The sequence below is a fragment of the Odontesthes bonariensis genome, chromosome 2 (genome assembly GCF_027942865.1).
Source record: "Odontesthes bonariensis isolate fOdoBon6 chromosome 2, fOdoBon6.hap1, whole genome shotgun sequence".
Taxonomy (NCBI): Eukaryota; Metazoa; Chordata; class Actinopteri; order Atheriniformes; family Atherinopsidae; genus Odontesthes; species Odontesthes bonariensis.
In genome coordinates this window covers 7,426,025-7,449,568 of record NC_134507.1, presented here as the reverse complement: position 1 = coordinate 7,449,568, position 23,544 = coordinate 7,426,025, and the positions used below count along the sequence as shown (strand labels likewise).

Genomic DNA, 23,544 nt, shown 5'->3' with positions numbered 1-23,544 from the left:
TTTCCCAGGTCAGAAGTGGCGTGTTGGAACACGGGCCACTTAAATCAAACTAAGGCGCGAGACACGAGGACCAGGCACGCACAGGAACATTGGCCAGGAGCAAAAGTATTTTTTCGATACTACATAAACATTTGAAATTCAGGAACACAGATTAATCCTCTCTGAGAACACATGGCTCACAACTTTAAAAACGGAGCACAGGAGCAACCTGGAGGCAGATAAACGGGACTGCGCGGCACGTGTTTTTGTAGACAACCTCGTCAGGGCTTCCTCTGAGTGCCGCTCTCATTTGTCTGGCTCTTTCCACCCACCTCTACGACGGAGGGCTTGTCACGCCGCTATAAACGCTTTGCATTAGTCGCAGTTGGTTTGCGAAGCCTTTCAGCGCAGACTGACGTAAAAAAAGAGCAGCGGAAGGTACCTTGAGAAAATTCTTAAGAGCATCTTCCACTGTGGCACTCGGAGGTTCCCCAAATAGAGTCGCAGCAACTTTCCTCTCGATCCACGACAACTGAGCAACCTGCAAAACAATGAAACATGTAATCAGAGAAGGGAAACAAAAAAAACTACAATGCTCTTATGGGATTTGGAACATATATATTGGTGTCTGAAATCAAAGTAGTCAAAGTACCAAGACTTTCATTTAACTCTTTTTTCCCAATGGAAATTGGAAAGTTCAATTTCCCACGTGTCACTGAATGCACCAACAAATATCAGTAAAGCCCACACGAGCGACAGATCTACATGTTAGCCATTTAGCACCTTGAGAAAACACACAGAAAGGGGGATCATGACCAACTGTGTTACTGCGTGTTAGCTCTCGGGACTTTTACTGTGTTCCCTCCTATGACACTATCATGCTTAGTAAGTTTTTTAAGTGTAACTTGTGTCAAAATGTGCAATTATGTGTTAGCTGGAAGCTGTGGAACAGATCTCAAATCAAGCAAACTCTGCACAAGAGACTGGCCGACTGGAATCACTCTACACACGTATGCTTTTTTAAAATTTCTTTAAACCTGAAAGGACACACACACATCACAGTCACATGACCTTTTCACACACATACTATAATATACTGTTTGTTTTTCAACAGTGTTGATAAACATTAGGGCGTAGTCAGTCATTTTGAATAAAAGGAGAAGGTTTAGCCTCTCAGATGTTTTTTTTTGTCTTCCTGTTTCTAGTTATGTAAGTTTCAGTGGACAGCTTTAAGGTTTCCATAAAACCTTCAGGTCTGGCCTCACGTCTGTCACACCCATGGACTCACGTTTTTAGTTTCATGTTTTAGGTTATGTTTGTGTCACTCCATGTTTAGTTTTTGCCATTTTAGTTTCCCTGCACTCTGTTTATCAGTTTCACTCACTTCACCTGTGTTTTTTCCCTCAGCTGCACTCACTCCCCAATCACTCTCACTCCCTATTTAGTTTCCTGCCTCCCCTTTCAGTTTTGCCGGATCTTTGTTTAAAGTCAAGTTGGTAAACCCATGCCATGCTACCATGTTCCACGTCGGTTTTTCAAGCTAAGTATTTATCCGTGCCGTGTTAAGTTCTTTGTTTTGTTTTTGTCCACAGCTACGTTTTTTCCGGCTCAGCCACGTTTTATGTTGGTACTTTGTTTTTGTTTAATAAATTTACCTTCTTTTGAAAAGTCCGCATCCGTGTCCTCCCTCCACACCCTCAACCTGACAACGTCTTGTTGGTTTAAGTATTTACATACAATTCATAAAGAGTAGAACTGAAACGAAGATCATTTGATTTGTAAAAACCGATTGCCACAACATTCATTTGCAGGATTGGTTACATTGCCTATAACTCTCAACTTTTGGCCTCCTCTCCAAGTGCGTTCATCGCCACGGTAACAGGCTCTCGCTTTGGAGAAAAGCATCTGTTAATGACTAAATATGAAATGTAAAGTGATGGAGACCGATCATTTCCACCGGGCACTTTTTGCAGGAGGTAATTGAATTGGTGAACGCGCCATAAACACCTTGACGTGTTTCAGCTCAGCTGCATCTCTTATCTCTGGTGTGTGTGTGTTCATTTACTGCCTGCATTCCTTCCAGTCAGGCAGGCAGTGTGACAACTGGCACCAAGTTACGCGATAAATAGTTGATAAACAAGGCTCAACGGCAAAATGTCCAAATAAACCCTCATATCGAAACGATAATTGTTCATCACTGTATATTATTTTATGATCATAGAAACGATCGTAATTAAAAAAAAAGCAGAACTGAGAGAAAATGAGCCGAACAGAAACAGGATGAAACTATCCCTATGTGGCGATCTGATTTAAAACTAACAATGGCTGGTGTCAACCTCCCAGAGTGCATTCTGAGCACATCGCAAAGGGGAAAAACAAACCTTAGGGGAGCCTAAACAGCAGGAATGAATGAGGGGAAACCGTGGGTGGGGTAGAAAAGGGAGGTGGGACGCCATGCAGACGTGTCAGCCACCATAATTCAGATTGTCATGGCGAGGAAAGACGGGAGAGAAAGATGTGCGGTGCGGTGGGGTCACCTACAGCGTAGCACCAGCGGCCCAGCAGGTAGTAGGACATGGGGTCCTGTGGCTTCAACTCAATGGCTTTATCCAGATGATCCTGGGAGAGGAGAGAGAGACAAACACGGAGAAGAATTTTTACTGTTGGTTCGTGATGCAGCCGCTGCTCCACTGCCTTCTGTTCCGACCTGATCTGCCCTGCTTTACCAACCCACAAGTATTTCACAAACACTTCACACACGCGATCTCACCGAGCTACCGCACGCTGCCGGCTGTCTCGCACCCTCCCTCCCTCTTTCATTTCCATTCTCCTTCTCTTTGATTTTTTTTCTCTTCATATCTTCCCTCTGCGGCTCCCTATCTCCCTCCCTCTTTCACCTGTCAAAAGTTCGGAAGGTACACACAGCATTTGAGGAAGCTGCTGACAGAAAAAAGAACGCTACGTGTTGTTGGTCCATGCACCATCTTATGTAAGTGGATAGCTGTAGGAGGGGCTTCCTGGCTTAAGTGATAGGAGAAGCGATCCCCCCCTTTTGTTCAAGTATATGGGACAAGCAGTGTACAGTACATATATACAATTACAATACATTTTGTGTAACTTACCTTAAAGATGTACCCGTTCTTTATCTTGTTGTGTATCGTGTCGTATTCTGCCATAATTCCACACATGATGGCATACCTGTGAGATAAAAGAAAAAAAAACTGACATCAGATGTTGTTGTTTAAGTAAGAGTTTCTCCTCAAGAGTGAATGAATTCTCACGATGTAACCCCTGGCACGCATGAGCTCAGCTTTAAATAAAGGAGGGCTTCACCAAAGGAGTCGGATTAAAAGTGGCAGTTTACTTCATCTGAAGCGATTGTTTGACGGATGAACGCTGTAGTTTTCCAATAACAGAAAAAGAACACCTGAAACATCCTATCCCCTTTGTGCAACAAGCAGCCGCCTCCGAAGCAGTGAGAACAGAAGTGAAGCAGGGGAGTTTGAACTGTGGTCTTGTCGTGCTTACAAACAGGGAGAACACTGTGGCTGACAGTCGAATAATGCATTTCAGTTGTACCCAAATATGAGTGAGTGTGGCTGTGAACAACCTTAGTGTGTGTGGTTGGACAGGACATTACATAAACAGGTTTGTTTGGAGTATTTCTTAGCCTTTAGACAGCATCAAGCATCTTACATAAGTGCACCTCAGCACCACTTACGATTCAAACGGACTCAGATGGTTGATACCATCTGCAAACAACAGAAAAAGCCTGAGAAACACATGAAGAACGATCACAGTAATATTCAGGTGCAGGGGCACTTGTCAACGGGACTACCTTTGAATGATTCTGATGATTAACTGTGGACATCTTTGTTATCATCATATTGTAAAAGAAATGCTGTTTTTTCTCTTCTTTTTTTCCCAAGTGGGGCTGTGTGTTGCACTTATGAGCGATCAGAGATCCAGACAAATTTTTTTTATTTTTTTTGTTAATCCAACTGTAAAAAAATGTACAAAACTGTACAGAATCAAAGCTGTAAAACTGGACCATGATCCCCAGGTAATGAGACATGACATCATGTACACTGAACACCCAAAGGGGTCAAGGCACTGCAAACACGCTCCTCTTCTGTCTTTTTATTCCCAATAAAGCTGCTCTCATTCACATATTTTTCAGATTCTTTTGCCAGACAGCTAAACTGTCGCTCTGCTATAACAGCATCGCCGTTCAAGTTACCTAAAGACAACATCTGTGCAGCGAATTCAGCTGCACTCAGATGTACGATCATCTTTATTTTTCCCACACGTGTCCACAGTGTTGCTGCGACAGACATACTTCGGTCAATAACTGGATTCCGCACCGGTGAATGTATTGCTGAAACAAGGATGGTGGTGTCATTAAATGACAAAGTTAAACTCTTAGTTAAACTGTAGCTCACCTGGGCTGTACATGGAACTACACTGAGTGTCATAGCTGCAGTCGACAACAGTCAGAGTGCTCTCTGTGTTCGAAACCGCATACTGCATACTACATACTACATACTGCATACTCATCGATCAGACAGTATGCAGAGAGTTTACCCACAATGCATTTCACTCCTGCCCAAGCCGAAATCAGCCGGCCTGAAGCTGATTTCGCTTAAGTTCTAAACTCTCTAAACTTTAGCAACATTTGAAACACTTTCAGGCGATAAAGTAGTCGTTTAGATCCCCAACGTGTTGAAAATCTGACAAAATACCGGCTATTTACAATTTTGTTCCGACGAATTCGGCGCTACTAAAGCTAGCCGTAGTGAGCAACACACTTCCGGTTATTTTCACAAAATAAAATACCCGTTGCCTTTTATCATAGGGAAAGCCATTATGATACAATTGGTGCTTTTGTTTTGAAAACAGGAAGTGAACCTACCCTCGTTGTAGCTAGCTTGAAACTGCCGTTTTGACAGGAAATGACGATCGGCGACGTCACGTTATGTTGCATCTTGGGTAGTTTGAGTATGAGTAGTAACCTCATGATGCATGCTCAACATTTCGGCGAATCTAGTATGCATCTGGGAACGTCTCGCTTACTCAAACTCGCTTACTAACTCAAAAAGTTAGTATGAGTAGTAGGAGTAGTAGGAGAAGTATGCGGTTTCAAACACAGCCTCACAGTCTTGACGGGTGGGCTAATGCTAATAGCTAACCCGAACAGGCCATGGAAGAGAACATTTTAGCCATTTAAAGGTGTAACACTGTATGAATATCCACAAAAAAGCGCTTGCTGGACCTTCTATGAATTTTTGAGCTTACAGTTGTTTGAGAGGGTAAAAAAAATTGCTCTTCTGATGGAATGTTAGCTTCAGCGCACTCAGGAATCCTTCTGCTTCTCCAAACTGAGAGCACTTTGACCGCCGTCTACTGCAGGTTAGACTTCTCATAAGTACTTCCCACAGCCCCACTTTGAAAAAGTTCTGTTAAGTTGATGAATGAACAAAAAAAAGAAGTGATATTGACATGCATCAGTATTTGGCCTCCCTGTTCTCTATATTACCAGCATCAGCGTCGCAAATATATCTGCCAAGTACAAATTTTTAACCTGGACTTCACCTAGACAGACATGTAGGGAGGTGTTCGGCAGCAGCTCTCAGTCACACCACCTTTTCTCTGGGTCATTAACGATGAGCCACATCATCCAGGGATCTCCAGTAAGACTCCTCATTACACAGCTTCAGCAGAGATAAGCTGCTTCACCTTTTTCCCTCAGTCGCTAATTAATACGCAAACTTGGATCAATGGACAGGTGGATGGGAAACAAAGGGCCGATTTCAGCTTTGGGATCTGTAAGTCTGCGTGACGCCGAGGGTTAGAGGTGGAGAGGAGTGAGCTGATCAAAGTCTTTTCACAGCGAGGCTGCTGCTAATCCTGCTGGTGCTCTGTCAAACACCACCGAGTGACATAAACACCTCTTTTACGCGAGGGATCAGCGGATACAAAGGTCATCTGACAGTGACGTCTGACGCAGTGATGCAGACTGTAGATGGAATCTAAAAATGAACATGTGCATTGAGGTGCCTGGTTGGGGTGAGAGGATTTTGGAACATGATGAATTAGCCACTCGTTCCTTCTGTGTCTGTCTTTGGACAGATCAGGCGCAGCACAGCACAGCACCGAACAGCAGCCCCAAAACGAAAGGAAAAAGAAAAACGGTGAGATAAAGTGAGATGTGGGCAAATTGTAAAGCACGGCCAGCTGGTAACCACAGAATGAAGACAATGTCGATGCAATAATCTCACAAGTAAGAAAAAAACTAGACAGTTAGACTCAGTTAAGAGTTTTCCAACTTCAAAATGTCAAAAAAAGCCCAACAAAAACACCTCAGATGGGCTGGAAGAAACATTGTGCAAACATTCGACTTCACGCTTCTTCATCCCACTCACTGAAAATGTAACCGAGATAAGGCGAGAATGACTGACATCAAAACACTGTGAAAAGCTATCAAAGGCAGATGATTTGAGTGCAACTATAACACACAAGTGTTTATTTTCTTAAGGTAGCTCAGGGTATGCCCACACAGCCACAGGCTGGCACTCCAAGGGTGGAGAGCTCCGCATCAGATGCTATCTGTCTGCAGTTGTGCTACCCGGCCTCCAATAAAAACAGACTGCTGGATGTAAAAGCTTTGAGTAAATCTATCACTACGTGCTAAATATGTGCTGAAGAGAGATGGAGCGAGGACACGGATGTTTTGTGCCAAGCCACTATATCTTCATTCTAATTTCAGCTCCTGTCATACATGTCGGTAACGGCTCCATACAGCATCTGCAGCCATTGAACTGAATAAGTATCTAATAAAGTTACATTCAGGAACATCTGGCGGCATGGCTAAGCGGCCCAAACGAAAAAATGTCATCAACTTTAACCCTACCTTATGCTTAAATTAACTAATTATAACTGGGATATTGAGTATTGTTGACCAGAACAAAGAAGTGCGAATCCATCACCCCAGTCTTGTGCACCCTTCACTGGCTCCATGTCGGCTTTTGGGTGAAATAAGGTTTTATTGATTGTTTTTAAGTGTTTAAACTCCATAGGCCCGTCTTACTTAAAGTGATACTCCGGAGTAGATTCAACCTGGGGTCATTTGAACCGTGATATCCAGCTAAGTAGCCCACCCGCAGTTTTTTCGATATTGACTGAACATCAGCTGAGTTACAGAGTTATCCCGAATAGCATCGTACAAGGGTTAATGGATCCTGGTCCGTATCTCCAAAATTACCACACTAAAATCACATGCCATGACACCAAACTTCTACAGGAGTACAAATATGGTCTGTACTCAACAAACGATGCATTTGGAAGTTTGAAAATAGTCCAGGAGTTTATTATTATCAACACAAGCCTGATAGCTTTTCTGCTGCTAAGGCTGCGTCGACGTCACTTCAGAGAGCTGGGAGCTTCAAAATAAGATGAGGGTTGGTCTACTACTGTAGACAACTAAGTATATGCTATATTCTACATGCTTTTTTTTATGAATTTTTATGTTGTAGAGTTGTGAAGTTATTTTATCAATGGAGAAATTGAGCAGCCTTGCTTTGTTGTCTACAGTAGTAGATCAACCCTCATCTTATTTTGAAGCTCCCAGCTCTCTGAAGTGACGTCGACGCAGCTTTAGCTGCAGAGAAGCTATCAGGCTTTTGTTGATAATAATTAACTCCTGGACTATTTTCAAACTCCCAAATGCATCGTTTGGTGAGTACAGACCATATTTGTACTACTGTAGAAGTTTGGTGTCATGGCATGTGATTTTAGTGTGGTAATTTTGGAGATACGGACCAGGATCCATTAACCCTTGTACGAAGCTATTCGGGATAACTCAGTAACTCAGCTGATATTCAGCCAATATCGAAAAAACTGCGGGTGGGCTACTTGGCTGGATATCACGGTTCAAATGACCCCAGGTTGAATCTACTCCGGAGTATCACTTTAAAGGCAGGGTTGGGGTTCTTTTTCTGGAACATTTTTTTACATATTGCTTGAAATTCTCTTCACACCCCCATTGCAACCAATTAATTAAAAGTTTTGACATTAATATGAAAAGTTTTAGTGGCCTCTAGAACGTACAATCTAGGAAAAACAGTATCCAATCATTGTGAACGGTCCGTTCACAATGATTGGACACTGATGTCGTCTATCAAACTGCAATCTGCTCCTCCCTCCCCCTCCTCCCCCTCCTCCCCCTCCTCCCCCCTGTGTGCGTACCCTGCTCCGTGAACGAATTACTCGCGCCCAGAAGCTTGGCAGGAAGCTAAACTAGAGCCAGCTTGGCTAGCACCTAGCATTATTAAACGTGTAGTTAGCATAAACTAAATACTAAATACTAAATACTAAATACGGCAGCGATCGATGCTTGCTGTCAGAACAGCGCTCGTGCACCTTCGTGCTCGTGCCCGTTCATGTACTCTAGAGGCGTGCCTTCGGGGGAAAGTGAAGAAAAGGGTTGGGACTTTTGACCTGTGTATTTTCAAAATGCAGCTTCGCTGGACTCAAAATCCAGGATCTCCTACCCTATCTTTAAGTGAGCTGCTGCAGCCCTACACTCCACTCAGAGCATTGAGGTCAGCTGACCAGCTCCTGTTGGCTGTTCCCAAAGCCAGGCTAAAGACGAGAGGTGATGGAGCTTTCTCTGTGGCAGCACCCAGACTGTGGAACAGCCTCCCATTGTCTGTCAGGTCCTCTCAGTCTTTAGGCCAGTTCAAATCCAGACTGAAAACATCTCTTTTCCCTGGCCTTCTACTAGCTGAAATGGAGTTTACCTTGGCTTGCTACTTTTATTGTTACTGTTATTGTTATTTTATTGCTAATTTTATCTCAAATTTTATTTTTATCTGTGATGAAGTCATTCTTATTGCCATTTTATTGATGACTCTCTTAATATGTGATGCAGTTGCTATTGTAAACACTTTGGTCAGCTGAGGTTGTTTTAATGTGCTATATGAATAAATTTTTAATTGAATTGAGTATTGTCCATGGTTCTGAATAATGAAAAGTAATTAGAAAAATCTTAACATAATTAGGATGAAGACTGAAGGCTCACAACATATATGGGACAGCAGGAAGGTATCTAATAAAGTGTGGCCACCTCTGCATCACCTGCAGAGCTGGTCATTCCCACCGGCGCATTTTTTTTTAATCGCAGGGGTCCCAGTTATACCTTCACTGAGGTGTCTGTCACAACTCCTGCAAACACACTTTTACATGTTGTTGCATTTTGTTGCACTTTGGGGGCAGTCTCAGAAATAACTGCACGGGCCGCTCTTGGTTGTGTCGGTGCTGTTGGTGGTACTTTCGCTTAAATCAAAGGTTTGTTTTTCCCCACCGTCACCAAGTGTTTGCTCAAAGGGAATTATTGGGTTTGTCTGTCATGAATGTGCCCTGAGATTAGTATAGCTGCGAATTTCCACTGTATAAGTGAAACTGGATTGGACAGATGGACTGAATTTGGATTGGGGAATCTAAAAGGTCCGAATGTGATCTAATCTAACCTCCAAATTTTCCTTGAGGTTTTACGCAAACTATTTCTAAGATTCAACATTCTTTGCTGTCATGTACCATGTAACACTGTGCACTGTACTGGCAATGAAATTTGTTGTGATTGGTGTCTCATAATAATAAAAACACAATAGAATTGAATAAAGATAAAACTAAATAAAATAAAGTCAATATGACTCTGGTTGTGTGCAAAAAAAAAGAGGAGGAATTTGCCTCTCTCTAGAACATGTTGTAATATGTTGATGTGATTAAATGCAATAAATCTAAGCAGCAGTGTGATCAGGAGACCAACTCCAGCAAAATACCAGAGACAAATAGCAATCACGAGATCAAGCATTGCCCAGGGGAGAGCTATAGAAGAAATTGCGCAACAGAGAAGCGAATGCAAGGCATATTTTTGTAGCATGTAGCAATTCTGGCCTTGTTTGGTGAGTAATATGTGAGCCAAAGAGCAGCAGGGTTCGAGAAGATCGAGGCTGGACCAATATATAGTGGTGTTATCTCAAAACCTGGACTGAGGGGAAGTAAGCAGCTGCGATTATGCCAAGGTTTGTCGTCACTGTGTCTGAAAGTTCTTTTCCAAACGTAAATGTCTAAATCTAAAAGTAGCCATGAAGGAGAAGGAGTATGTGCCGCTTTTGGTTTTATCTTTTGTCAGTGGGTGAAACTTCCCCTCTTACTGTGGAGGCAAAGGAAGTACAGTGAAGTATGATGAGGTAGGTATGAGACGGGATGTGAAGGTGCAGAGAGGTGTGTCTGGCCTCAGGGGCCTACCTGCTTTTGTTTATTCATTCCTTTTAACTTCGAGTTGAAATACTATCTCTCCTTGAGATGGCAAGAAAGGGGAAATATCGAGGGGGAGGGAAAGGTGGGCAGCAGCAGAAGATGACGGGGGACGATGAGGAGAGGACAGAGTCCTTCATTGCGAAAAGTTAGAAACTCTTATCTCAGCTCAATAAAATCCCCTTCTATACGGGGCAAAAACAAACAGTAATCAAACTGTGTGACAGTGTGTGTGTGTGTGTGGGGGGGGGGGGGGGGGGGGGGGGGGGGGGTGAAACCAGCTGACACACTTAGCACATGACAAAATGAGAATAAAAAATAGAAATAGAAAAATACTTTATTCATCCCCCAATGGGGGAAATTCAAAGCTGATATAGAGTTGTTTTTTTGTAAAAAGGGATGGGATTTGTGGCTCAGTGTTAACTGTTCCCACAGAGATGAGACAAGAGTACAACGAGGTCTGAATGTTATGCCCACATGCAGGCTTTCCATGGCTACTGAGAGCAGAGCACAGCGCTGTCACAATGAGGCAACTGTTTAAAATTAAAGTGCCTGTATACCCACCGCTCCTCCGACTGGCACTGCCACAGTCTCCCTACTTAATCCATAGCTTTTGTACCATCAGTGGGGCCCTATAGTCAGGGATTTACACGGGCTGAATTCGCACTGCGGAATCATTGAAAAAAAAAACAAAGCCTGTAATACAAGAATGTAATCGCATCTCCCAGGCGTCAGCCTGCTGAGATTATGCAAACAAGCTTCACGCTCGGTGCCATAAAATCCTCCCATGAAAACCAGACTATGCATACGCTCACACACATCTATACAAAAACAAAAACACATCTTCTACTACACCCCAGTGTGGTCCACACATCAGCTCATATTGTCATCCATTAATTCCTGATGTTGGACATCGAGTCAGGGAGTAGCGTCAGAGATAAGCTATACAGTACAGGAGAGCTTTGAAGCTTGAAACCTGATAAGGGATATATGGAGGTCTCTACTCTGACACACAAGGAAACCCTAAAAATGGACTGCAATTCCAGTGTCCATGTAGGTGGTGCTCTTCGAACTAGACATATTGCCTCTTACTTGTATGCTCCACCCAATCGAATTTCAGTTTCCATTCAATGTCTGTATGGATGTATTACTGTAGAGAGGACTGAGGGAATTTAATTACAGGCATTAATGCATTCATATTCAATACATACATATGACTCTGATAGAACAATGACAATGACAGTCAGAAACTTAAATGTGGATATTGCTGCAAAGACACTAAAACTTGTTTCAACTTGGCATCAGAATAGATCTGTTCTATTAACACAGTTTCACGGTGATCTTTCAAAATTCGGTATCTAAGCAAATGTGAGGAAATTCCCTCAAAGCGTTTCTGAGCTTTCGCATCCAAGAGCTTGGAATGGGCTGATAATAGGACAGGCGGAGTACCTCAGAGACCATTTCTGATGAGGCTTCTGTAAACGGTAGATGGCTAAGCCGAAGGTTCAGATGCATCTCTCAGGTCCTGTGTTGGGTCTGTGATGGGTTTCTTCTGGTTTCTTAAGGTCATTACTGTCAGATACTAATTGTCTGCTGCAGATCTGCTCATCTGTTTGTCCAGTTTCCTCAGTCATATTTTAAGGATTCACTGGAAACCGTGCTGAGATGTGCCAAGTTGTCAGCTGATGGCTCTTTGGGAAATCACTTTCTGACTGAAGGGGTTATTTTTGGCACTTTTTTTGTAGATGCAACTAAAAAAAATGGGAATAAATCACCCGTCTCTGCGACCGGCCAGTAACAAAGTCCCTAAAAATACTATTTAAAACACTTTCTTTGCTAAGATGTCTTTTATGTGCGAATACAACAGTGGCTCATTCCTTATTCATTCTTGAATGATTCACAGATCAATGTGAGGTGGCTTTTTAGTAAACAATGTCTAATTCATTCGAACCAGCGCTGATGATTGATTCACCCAGGTGACAACCAGCATCTTAGTACAGCTTATCAGGATCCCCATGCTCAGGGTCAGTAAATCGAGATCGGCTATAATAAAGGCTGAATACGTGCTTCATCTCAAAGGAGTCCCATCTCTTGGCGTGTGCATTCGCAAAGAAGAATTTTTAACAGGTGATTCATAATCCAACTGAATTGTGAGGCAAGCCAAGATTATGAGCTATCAGCCTAAGGCCGTGAGCATCATGGTGGTTTAATGAAAACAAACAGACAGAGCTCGATAATCTTTCAGCTTCTAGTAAAGGAATAACACTGTGTTGTTAAATTAGCTAATGGCATTCCTCAATCATCGGCTAATGCCCCCCTTTTTTTTTTTTTTTTTTTACCACCTTAAAAAACACACACACACACGGAAAACAAGTCATTTAAAAGTGATGACTTGCAATGTGTTAACAGTGTGTTACGGGGGCCAAACTGTAGCTTTAAATGGAGCCGAACTGCTGCTGAACAACACCTGGATGGGTTGTGTGTCTTTCCTGCCGGTGCCATGAAACCTCAGAGAAAAAGAGCACAGGCAGTGCGTGCTGGAGACACGTCTGTGTATCTGTAACAGTTACACAGACGTGTCTCACAGAAGCCCTGTTTAATTATTTTTTGGGGGCTTTTTATGCCTTTATTTGAGAGGAAGCAGAGGGCAGAGAGAGGGGGAACAACACGCAGCAAAGGGCAGTCCGATGCAGGACTCGAACTGGGGCCTGCTGCAGCGAGGGCTATAGCCTCTTGTACATGGGGCACCTGCTCAACCCACTACGCCACGGACCGCTCCCCGTTTAATCTGAAGGTTACAGTCTACGAGTGCAGGTCGCGTGCATTCCTCTGTGGACTGAGTATTTCTGTTACTTTCACTGTATTTTGCACCCAGATCTGCTTAATAAAGAAAAAAGGCATGGATTTCTCATTATGTAAAACACGGAACCTTTAAAGGATCCGGATACGGGCATTTTTTTACATATATGCTGTACAAATGCAATATAATGCACTTTTTGATGGGAGGACTTCAGTGTTATTAGTCAAGCCGGGTTCACAATAGTTAGTTGTGACCTAGTAGATAGCATGGATACTCGGAACACTTCTCACTGTAAATGCATGTGCCAAACAACTTTCTCTAAGAGCCCCTAGATGTCTGTGGTGCCAGCCATCTGGGGCTAAACCTCTTCATTCATTTCTAACAAAGGCACTCCTTTCCAAAGGCATACTGACAAGGGATGGGCAATGATTTTCTATTTTCCAAATAGCCATTGAAATACAAGACATCAAATTATGTCTTATATATCGCTATGGGGCTGATCTGATTTAACCGACAGCTGGTAGTAATGCATTACTACCAAAATGGCTGAATAATTCCCCTGTGATTCGAAATAGAAAGAAAAGATTACCATCGTGTTTTTCCACAAGAGTATGTTGGACTGAAGTTATATTGTTGCAGTATAAATTAAATAGCCATCACTCATCATGAACTGTCATTGTGTTGGATTACTACTGTCGGCAGGAATGGCTTCCTGTACCATTCTTTGTTGCAGTGGAGCTGAAGAAGCCTTTGACTGAAGGGACACCATTGTTTTATTACTATGTGGGGTAGAAGCACTGCTGCCGTTTGGCAGCTCGTACATTCTTCTGAGCACAGTCATCTTAAGAGGCTTCAGAGACACCTTTCTTTATCTCTTTGCTCGGTTTCTTAGAGACACACGGCTCTGATGCTGGCGCCCCCAACAGATGGCTGTAAAACAAACGGCACACTCCTCCACGGACATAAGACAAAATATGCAGCAACTTCAAAGAGGCTCCGTCAGCACATTGAGATACATTTATTCCGGATTGTTTCCCTCCTGCAGAAGGACACAGCCAGAGAAGTGTCACCTTTCACAGGTACACATTGTATTCACAAGCATACTCCCCCTAGAATACAACAATGCAGGTTTGTTCAGATTATCCTCGCCCAAACTATCAAGCTGTCACTCACAGACATCTCTGTGACACGTAAATGTCTAAATCTAAAAGTAGCCATGAAGGAGAAGGAGTATGTGCCGCTTTTGGTTTTATCTTTTGTCAGTGGGTGAAACTTCCCCTCTTACTGTGGAGGCAAAGGAAATACAGTGAAGTATGATGAGGTAGGTATGAGACGGGATGTGAAGGTGCAGAGAGGTGTGTCTGGCCTCAGTGTCCTACCTGCTTTTGTTTATTTCATTTGAAGGACGCACGGCAGTGGAAATGTAGAAAAAAATTCACTCAATCAATGAGTAGTTTCAGTGGCAGAGCAGGAAGTGACACGGAGCGCATCTAAACAACATTTTCCAAACTGTGACGAGCGGGACAGCGGTCGTAAAAATACAAGTGACAAGTTTTCTCACGGCATCTGTTCTCTAAGTAAACAGTTACCTCAGACATAAACTTCCTTGCAATGGTGCCTGGCACCGTCCCCAATCCTTTGCCTCCTCCCCTCTCAAAAAGTGGCTTTACCTACTTCGACCTGTCCATCCAACTTAGCATTTTGTACTCGGTTTAAGAATCTTACAAATTCCATTAGTGAATACAGGATTAGGCACTAAGCTTTTTTTTTTTCTTCTCAAAGCTGCTGCGCTTAATTAACTAAACAAACACAACCTTCTGTTTCACTTGATGTCTCGAGTGCTGAGCGAATGCTAATCATTCGCTAATGGATAATTAGCCTGTTTTTCCCTGAGGAAGCCTCACTTGCATGTAGACATGGAATATGAAACTACAGTAAAGAATGGGAAAACTATTCATTTTGTACAAACAAACACAGAGTATTCATCATTTCATGAGTTCCAAATCCACTGCTGCAGTTGAGCTAAACCAAGGAGAATTAAGGGTGATTTGTGTCATCTCATTGGTGGTGATTTGCATTCTTTAATTCTATATTCCAGCTGAGGATCCTGCGCATGATCAGCAGTCAGGTTTTGACATGAGCAGTGTTTCAGATGAGGTATGCACTGGGACCGGCACAAATACAGATTGGATTTCTTGCCACAAGGCCCACTCTGTACCGCTTATTTTGGCCTTGGTCCACTAGGGTGGTACACAAGAAGAAACGGTCCTTTTGATTTTCTTTCATTAATTTTGCCAGGGAAGGACATGTGTCTGCAAAGTCCTCTTAAATCACTGTGACAGTCAACGAGAGTTATTTACAACCTTTAAATGTCAACTTGCAACACACGGTTGCAAGGAAATGTTAAAAAGTGTCGAATCATTCCAAGAAACACAAAGGAACAGCTTCTCTATCACTTGACATCACTCAAAGGTTCAGCCCCTCCCAGCCTCGATCATCCGGGGGAAAGCACCTGCTTTAGTGTTTTTTATTCTGTCCCATCACGTTTACCCAAAAAGCCAGCGACCGTGCGTCTCGTGCCATCAAACCCGCGTTCAAGAGATTCGCCATCGATTGACATTTTTGCAGGTGCCAAAAAAAACAAAACGTGGCTTTTAAAGTTTGACACGCAAAAGGTAGGAAGAGAGGGCGAAGTGAAAGGCAGGAAAGGAAAGGCAAAAAACCCACCACTGATGACTTTCAGCACAAGCAGGATTCAAGCTCACAGCCTCCTCGCCAACGTATTTACCTAAGAGAAAAGATAAAGAAAACAAAAACATAGTGGATAAGGATCCTTTACTGAAATACAAACCCAACACACACACACACACACTGCACCCTGGCCATTCATGTTCACATGACAGAGACAGAATACGGGTTGGTCACATCAAGGGCTGCGTTAACTGATTTAAACACAACAGGACACACACATCAATAAAAATCATAATGTAGTTCATCAGTGGAATGTTTTTTCATTCCACTGACTCTATTAATATCTAAATGAATGCTACATATGATGCCCCGTTCTTTAAATATCCACATCTGTGACACTGTCAAAATGCTTCTGACAAAAGCGTCTTTGTAGGAAGCACCTGGGCAGCTTTGATTAGAGGCTCACTGATGAGGAAGGATTACGGCACAGAGAAACAGGTCGATCCAGTCTGAACATCACAAGAATCACACAACAGCCTCTGTTCATGGAAATAAAAACAAAAAAAGCATTGTGGTCAATGACAAACCTCTCAGTGGTTGACAAAGAAGGTCACAGGGAAAACTGTTTTGGTGTCACGAATTTGAAAACAAACACGATATTGATGGACCATTAATGGGGCCTCTGTACATGGGGCGGCTGCTTAACCCACTACGCCACCGACCGCCCCGACAAAGTTGGTTTTTTATCAATTCAATGATGCGACTTGTTGGATTGCTCCGAGAGCCAAAAACACGCACCAAATTAGCACCTAGCACTGCAGTTAACATCTAGGTATCGATTGACATTTTCAATTAACAAAAAACGGCACAGCTTGAGGCGGTTTGCGTTCTTTTACAAAAACACATGATGCGCATGATGAAAAAATACTTTTTCCCATGACGCGTCTGACCTTGCAGGAATTAATATGACGTTGCTCGGCAGCTTCTTCTGGTCCGAGTGGATAAACAATTAAGGTTGGGTGACTAACAGGAGTTATCTTATCTGAGATGCAGTTGCTCAGATATGACCAAAGACTAATGTTATCCCTGAAAATGAGCTGAAAAGAAGCTCTCTTCTCTGTGGATGTCCACCGCAGTGGTTTTATCTCTTTTAAAAAAAATAAAAAATGTTTTCATCTTTTAATGTGGAGTTCCCCAGTGTTCCATTCTGGGGTCTCCTTTATTTAATATTCACATGCTTCCACGAGCTCAGATCAAACAAAGCAACAAAACACGCCCCCGCAGTTATGCAGACAGCACAAATCCGCATCTCCTGAAGATTATTATGATCCCCTGCAAGAAACAAATAAACAAGTGGATCATCCACAGTTTCCTACAATTAAACCAAGACAAAACAGAGAGTCCTTGTCTTGTCTGAACTCTGTTCAACTTCAGTGTGTATAGTTAGAAACCGCAAACCAAACCAGAAATACAGGTGTTATGGACTCACCTGAACTCCAATTTGGAATGTGGCCAGCGTGCCAGTTTTGTTTTCACAACAACGGCGAGATGCTTGGCAAATGAAGAAACTAAAGGAGGTTATGTAAATTACCCGTTTCTGCGTGGGTTTTCTTCTCCTCCAGAGTGGCGCTGATGTCATGAACGTCACAGTAACATCGGGTTAGCCGCCACAGAAATGCCGAATGATGGCCAAACTGGGGAAAGCACACCAAAGTGTTACGACCCGCCACCGAGCATTCAGCTGCAGAGAAACAAGCACCCATGTCCTGAGCGCTTACACACCTCTTCTCTTTTCTCCAAAAGGATGCTGAGACTTTCCCTTTTGTCAGACTCGCACCCATGATGCAAACGGTCGATCCTCTCGAGTAGGACCGATAGCTCGTCTGCAGGTTGCTCGTCATTGCTCTGATCGGCATCGCTGAGCTCTTCTTCGTCCGAGTCTGTCAGCGCAGTGATGTACCTGTAAGCATACACAGATGGTAGAAGAAAATATTCAGGCCGAGTTTGCTGTCAGCACGTGTCAAACACTGCAGATGTGGATCAGAAGGCTGTGCGTGCTGTTAACAACCCGTATCAGAAAGATGTGCAACCACAATCGGCCTAAATGCAGGACGTTTTTGCTGAATAACGGAGGCCGGGCCGCGCTTTCTACGGTAAAACCTCGTTTTTGCAAAGTGGGATAAACACACCTCAGCTGAGCGGGTTTTCAGAGCCATCAGAATCAAAAGCAATCTTGTCATCACAAGCATTTTTACGAGCCGATCCCTGCCTGGTGCCAATTATGAGGGATCAATCTTCACAGCCTGCTCACACACAAATGCCAGCTGGTATGTTTACACAAGTGGGCCACTTAATTGTTTATACATTTCACTTCCTGACGTCAAGACACCTGAAGGGTTTTCAGGAACACAGGGGGACTTGTTAAGCAAGGTGAGGCACGCAGCTCTCGCATTAGCGGTTTTACAGCGCCATTTCAACCACTGCAAGCATGTTCTGACGCCCAGAGCTAACACTTCAGAGGCAGGGGCAGAAAAATAGCTGCAATGAAGTTATAGGTAAAAATCAAAGGCACAGACGTGATGTAAAAATATTAAAAGCCTCTATTAAGTGTTGGCAGCAGCTGCGTGTGCGTCATTGGCGGTGAGGAGAATATTTTGAGCCATAAGCCATGGTTTGGAGGGGATGTGTCAGAGCGGGCTACAGACAGGATGCAAACACTGTGGGCCCAAACAGGTGCCTTGTGCCGAGGGCTGCCTGCTAATTCCACCCCCGACACACACGTTCAACCCCGAGCGCCGTGATTACGGGAATTATTTGAGCTGCGGAGAAACTAAATGCTGCTCCGTGATCAAGGATTTCTCATCTGCTTCTTGGGACACTATGTTCTGTTGTCTTTTAACATCAAATCCACTCAAAATGAAATCTGCTATTAAAGCCGCTTTATTCCATTTTTTATACAAATAGTCATGGATGTGAGGGATGACTAACCAACAAAGGATTTCTCTTCAGGGCTCGGATTCTTTATCTTTCTTTCCATCGTCGAGTGAATTTCCGGCTCGACTCGTGTTCTATTTCGCCCACCACCTCACCATCGTGTCCCCCTCAACGCGAGCGGGTTCAGCGGCGTTTCATCACTGCCGAACGTGACAAGCCGCAGTCGCACAGAGACACTATAGAGCGGTCAACGCTTCGGATGAATCTGCAACCAGCCCTGAGAAAATAAGTTTCAAAGCATACCTCCAGATAAAAGCGAAAAAACAGCCACTCTTAATTCCTAAAGCGTGCTTTTGGATTCATAATTCACTCAAATTAGATGGTATATCCATAGAAATTTATCACGTTCCAATGTGAGTCTAAAAGGTGCACACGGATCGTCTCACTTCCCTCTTCAGAGAAGTCGGTTGCAGAGACGTTGTTGTTGCACACGCAGTTCTGCAGTCCGCTGCAGTGTTTCCGCATGAACTACATCCATCCGTCCATTTTCTTTACCCACTTCATCCAGCTCAGGATGTCTGCAGAGAGGCTGAAGCTCAGCCCAGTTGCCAGAAAGGCTTGGCAGGTCGTGAGGGCGACATTACGCTGTCATTTGAGAAAGACAGTACATCTTTTTTTAAGTTTAAGGTTTTAGATCCCGTGCCATCCTACAACCTCGGATGAACAACAACACATATTTTAAAGGGATACTATGTAATTTCTTCCCCCATCTAGTGGTGCAATTTTATTTTGCAAAGTTGAACGAATTTGCTCTCTAGCGCCTCAAATGTGTGTTGAACTACGGCAGGAGGTATGTGTCAAGATTCAAGAAGCTCACGTTGCCACGTCGCTTTTTTGGCGACAAGGATCCCTTCTCCTGTGGCGTGGCATAACTATGGTCTTCCATTGCGAACAAAAGTGCAGGCCGTTCAGTCTGGTTTATACCAGAGAATGTCTAATGGCATAGACTGGCTCTGTTTATACCTGCGTGCAAACGTGACGTCAAAATGGGGAAAACGGGATTCGAAGTGCTTTATGTCCCTCTCTGCACTTCGTCGTTTTTCATAGACCGGAAGGACATGGTAGCCTGCATAGAGCTTCTTCACTCAGGAGGATAATTGAGATTGTTGACAGATATAATTTTACACCAATGAGGACTAATTTATGAATGAATATGTTGATTTGAGCTAATAAATGACTTAATATATTACATAGTGTCCCTTTAAGGTGTCATTATTTATTTTACAAAAACTAAGCAAGATGCAAGAAGTGGCAAAATCACCTTGAGCAGAAATAACTTGAGGTACTTGAGGGTCTTAAGGCGGTAGCATGGTTGCCGCGTCTGTCACGGCGGTGTCGCACCGTGACGTCAAAATGACGTATCAGGCATGGCGCTTCCCTTGAAAAGACGGCGCAGCGCGTTGTCGTGCACCAGTCGATTTTTGTTACTTGGCGGCGCCGAGCACAACGAACCGGATGGACTGTTGTGAGACCAGGCTCAGTGAGGAGGTGCGTTTGTACAGGCAGCTGTACGAAACTGCAGTGAAACAGCACAGGGAGCACGTAAACTCCCAAAACTGGTTCACAGAGATGGGCAGAACTTTGGGGAAAGAGGGAGAGTTCTGTAAGAATGTGTGGAAGAAGCTACGGGACAGATACGTGAAGGCAAAGAAGAGGGCAGAGACTCTGTTGATGCCGGGGGTTTCAAACCTTCACCTCTTTTAACTGAATTAAAAAATTAAAATGATCCGAAAACTGCAGCAGTATCATTATTACAGTATTCCTGCTCTTGACAGCGGCATTGTTTTCTTCTCCACTTTCGTGGTTGTAGAGTAGTGGTAACCTGAACGTAGCAGCGCCACCTCTGTGACGGAGAAAATTTCAACTACTGGCGCGCAACGACTTGCACCACTATATAGGGTCCAATGGCGGGCACGAACTCCTGACGTCATCAACACCGCTCGCGCGAGCGGACGCGGCAACCATGCTAGAGCCTTTACTTTCTGATTCTGGTCCACCTATGTCATCTCAGCCAAGCTTTAGCTGTCAGACACACGGCCTCAAATTTAACTACAGTACTTTGGCATACAGAGGAGGTCATGGGCGACTCGACGACTGCAAGGTGTCCAGCTCCTGAGGCTGCAGAACAAGCCCTAATCATCAGCACGAGTGGGGATGCGTGTGAGGGACGAGTGGTACGGCAGCAATTTGATTCACAGCTGTAAAATGGGCCTTTATTTCTAGTTATAAATACCAATAAATGTTTTCAGATGAAAAAAATAAATAGCAACAATGTGTCGAGTCAAGTCCGGCCGTGTGAGATCATCTCATGGAAAAAAGCACCGACAGATGGACCAAAACACTGAAAGCTGAGTCCCACTCTCAATTCAAAAGAAATTTAAAAAAAAGCCTGTTTAAGACATTTTCCGGGTAAATAATAATAATAATAATAACTTGGACTTATATAGCGCCTTTCAAGGTACCCAAGGTCGCTTAACAAAAGAAAAGCAGGGTAGAGCCGGATGGGTGACATAGAGAAGAGATGTGTTTTTAGATTATTTTTTAACTGTAGTAGAGATGGGGCAGAACGGATGTGAAGTGGCAGATTGTTCCATAGGGTAGGGGCAGTTGAACAGAAGGCCCTATCTCCATATGTTTTAAGTCTGGTACGAGGACCACTGGGAGCTTAAGAGAAGACAGAATTAGCACTTTCCTTACTTTAATCTCTGTCTGTTTACACCATAGACTGCCAAAGCCTTCGCTCAAGCAACCCCTGAGTGAACCCTAAAACCTGAAAGCAAGGTTCAAGCAATCTATTGGCCAATATACCCCCCCTTGCAGCAAATGCAGAAAGTCTTATATTTCAACATGACAACAGTGTCACATTACTGGACTTGTGTCATTCATTCAGCCCCAGATTCATTCATCCTTTAACTCATTCAACAGCCCGCTTCCCCTCCCTCCCTTTAGTTATTTACTATGTGCTGTCGGGGACAGGCAGCGCAGCACTGAGTGATCAGCACATTCCTGTCACGCCATTCCACGGCTCATGAATCACTTGAGTTGACAGAAAAAAGAAGCAAATGACCTATTTGTATCACTAAGTGCGATCATGTAACGTATATATGTGCTGGTGCAGAAACCCTTCTTATCGTCGCAATTGTTCGTGAACAGCTCGGGAAAGAACATGCCTGAAAACTGCCGTTAGAGTTTCAACACTGACTGGGCACAAAATATAGCAGCAGGGCCCGCTGCGGCTCAGCCGTGACCAGAAAATTTAAATATGAGGACAAAGAAGCTGCGAACGCACACGCAGAATTCAATGGTTTGGAAGTTAAAACCTCTGAATATATCTTTAATTCCAAAATATGTTTAGCTTAGACTTCTCGAAAGAAATAACAAAAAAGAGATCTTACTCTACCATCAGTGTTTAATTTAGCTTTTTTTTCCAAAATTTTCTTTCATATAATAACTATTCTGGAGTATTTAAATAAATGCGGTTAAATCTCTGTAACATGAAACAGTGCCGCACATCCACACGGCTGAAAGAGCCTTTTTGCAGCACTTCATACTGTGTCAAGTTAAGGACTGGAAAGCTTACAGCTTTGTACTCACTAGGGGGGAGATCAGCCATTTAGCGAAGAGATCCCAAGGGGCAAAAAAAAAAAAAAAAAAGGATCTCTCAAAAGAGCTTAGCAATGGCCGTCTCCGCGGTTACCCCCTTCAAAACAAAAGTGAGTCACCAGTCCAACCTCTCTGGGCCCTGGAACATGCAGTCAGGCTTATCTAGTGTCTGGAGACAAGATCAATGAAAGCCTGCCTTTCAACAATGCCCAGCTGACTGAGGAGAGTCCACGTGTTTATCCTGTATCCGTCCTCAGGCTCAACAGGGGACAGCGTTTACGCCCACTTTCCATACTGCTGAACCACCGAGCTGACAGCATCAATGGCTTTCTCACTACGTCTGGAAAAATTGGCTGAAAAAAGAACCTTTCTTTCTTTTCCCACAGACTTAAGATGACAGTACAAGTTAGTGATGATGACAGTTAATTCATCACGTGTGTTGATGCCGGCATGCCAGTCTCATCTCTACTATACAACTATAAATAGAACTTCTGTGGCAAGTGTCTGTTCTTAAAATAGCAAGCATGGAAACTGGGGAGTACACGCAATTGTGTACAACTTACTTTCACTTGTGGTTTTTGCCAAAAAGGTAACAGGTTTGTTTAAACAGATGTGTTCACTTCCAGAGGATGAGATTCAAAAGCGCCTGAGTATACAGCATTTTTTTTTTTTTAACAGTATTTTGAGGACTTTTAACGTTTAGAGAAACGCACAAAAGATTTTTAGTTCAAACTTTTTGGGTTAGGAGACAACCTAAAAAAAACAAAAACCGACAGGAGACAAAAGATCTCTCAGCTCGTCCTGGCATTCATGTGAAGAAAACTTTGAAAAGTACGTCCCCCCCCCCTCGACATTGCTGTAGATCCTCTCTCCCTCGCCGTGGCAACAGGCGAAACCCTGAAAGCGGGGCTCACACCCCAATCCCCCCCAAAAAACACCCCAGTGTCAGACACAACAGAGGTTCTGTGTTCATGTCCTGATGGGTAGGGGCGGCTTTGGGAGTAAGTGAGGGTACCTTCACAATATTAAGCAGGGGGCTTTTAAAGGGGCATATTATAAAGCAAATCACTTTTTTTGTGCTTGAGAGTTAATCAGTATGTCTGAGGTAATTAACAACTCAAAAACTCAGAACTCAGAACGTGCAGCTATGTCTAAAAGTA

General features: G+C 43.5%; 1 protein-coding gene across 2 annotated transcripts in view; it reads right to left on the bottom strand.

Annotated features, from left to right (window-relative positions):
• Positions 1-23,544, bottom strand: part of rmdn2 (regulator of microtubule dynamics 2) — a 37,962-nt gene that overhangs the window by 4,345 nt on the left and 10,073 nt on the right. For both annotated transcript variants that reach the window (XM_075474959.1, XM_075474950.1), the window contains exons 3-8: positions 17,570-17,747; positions 17,379-17,481; positions 15,824-15,884; positions 3,102-3,177; positions 2,521-2,598; positions 422-520 (exon numbers count right to left, since the gene is read on the bottom strand). In XM_075474959.1, the coding sequence (XP_075331074.1) occupies positions 422-520; positions 2,521-2,598; positions 3,102-3,177; positions 15,824-15,884; positions 17,379-17,481; positions 17,570-17,747 (595 nt within the window). The remainder of the gene's footprint in view (positions 1-421; positions 521-2,520; positions 2,599-3,101; positions 3,178-15,823; positions 15,885-17,378; positions 17,482-17,569; positions 17,748-23,544) is intronic.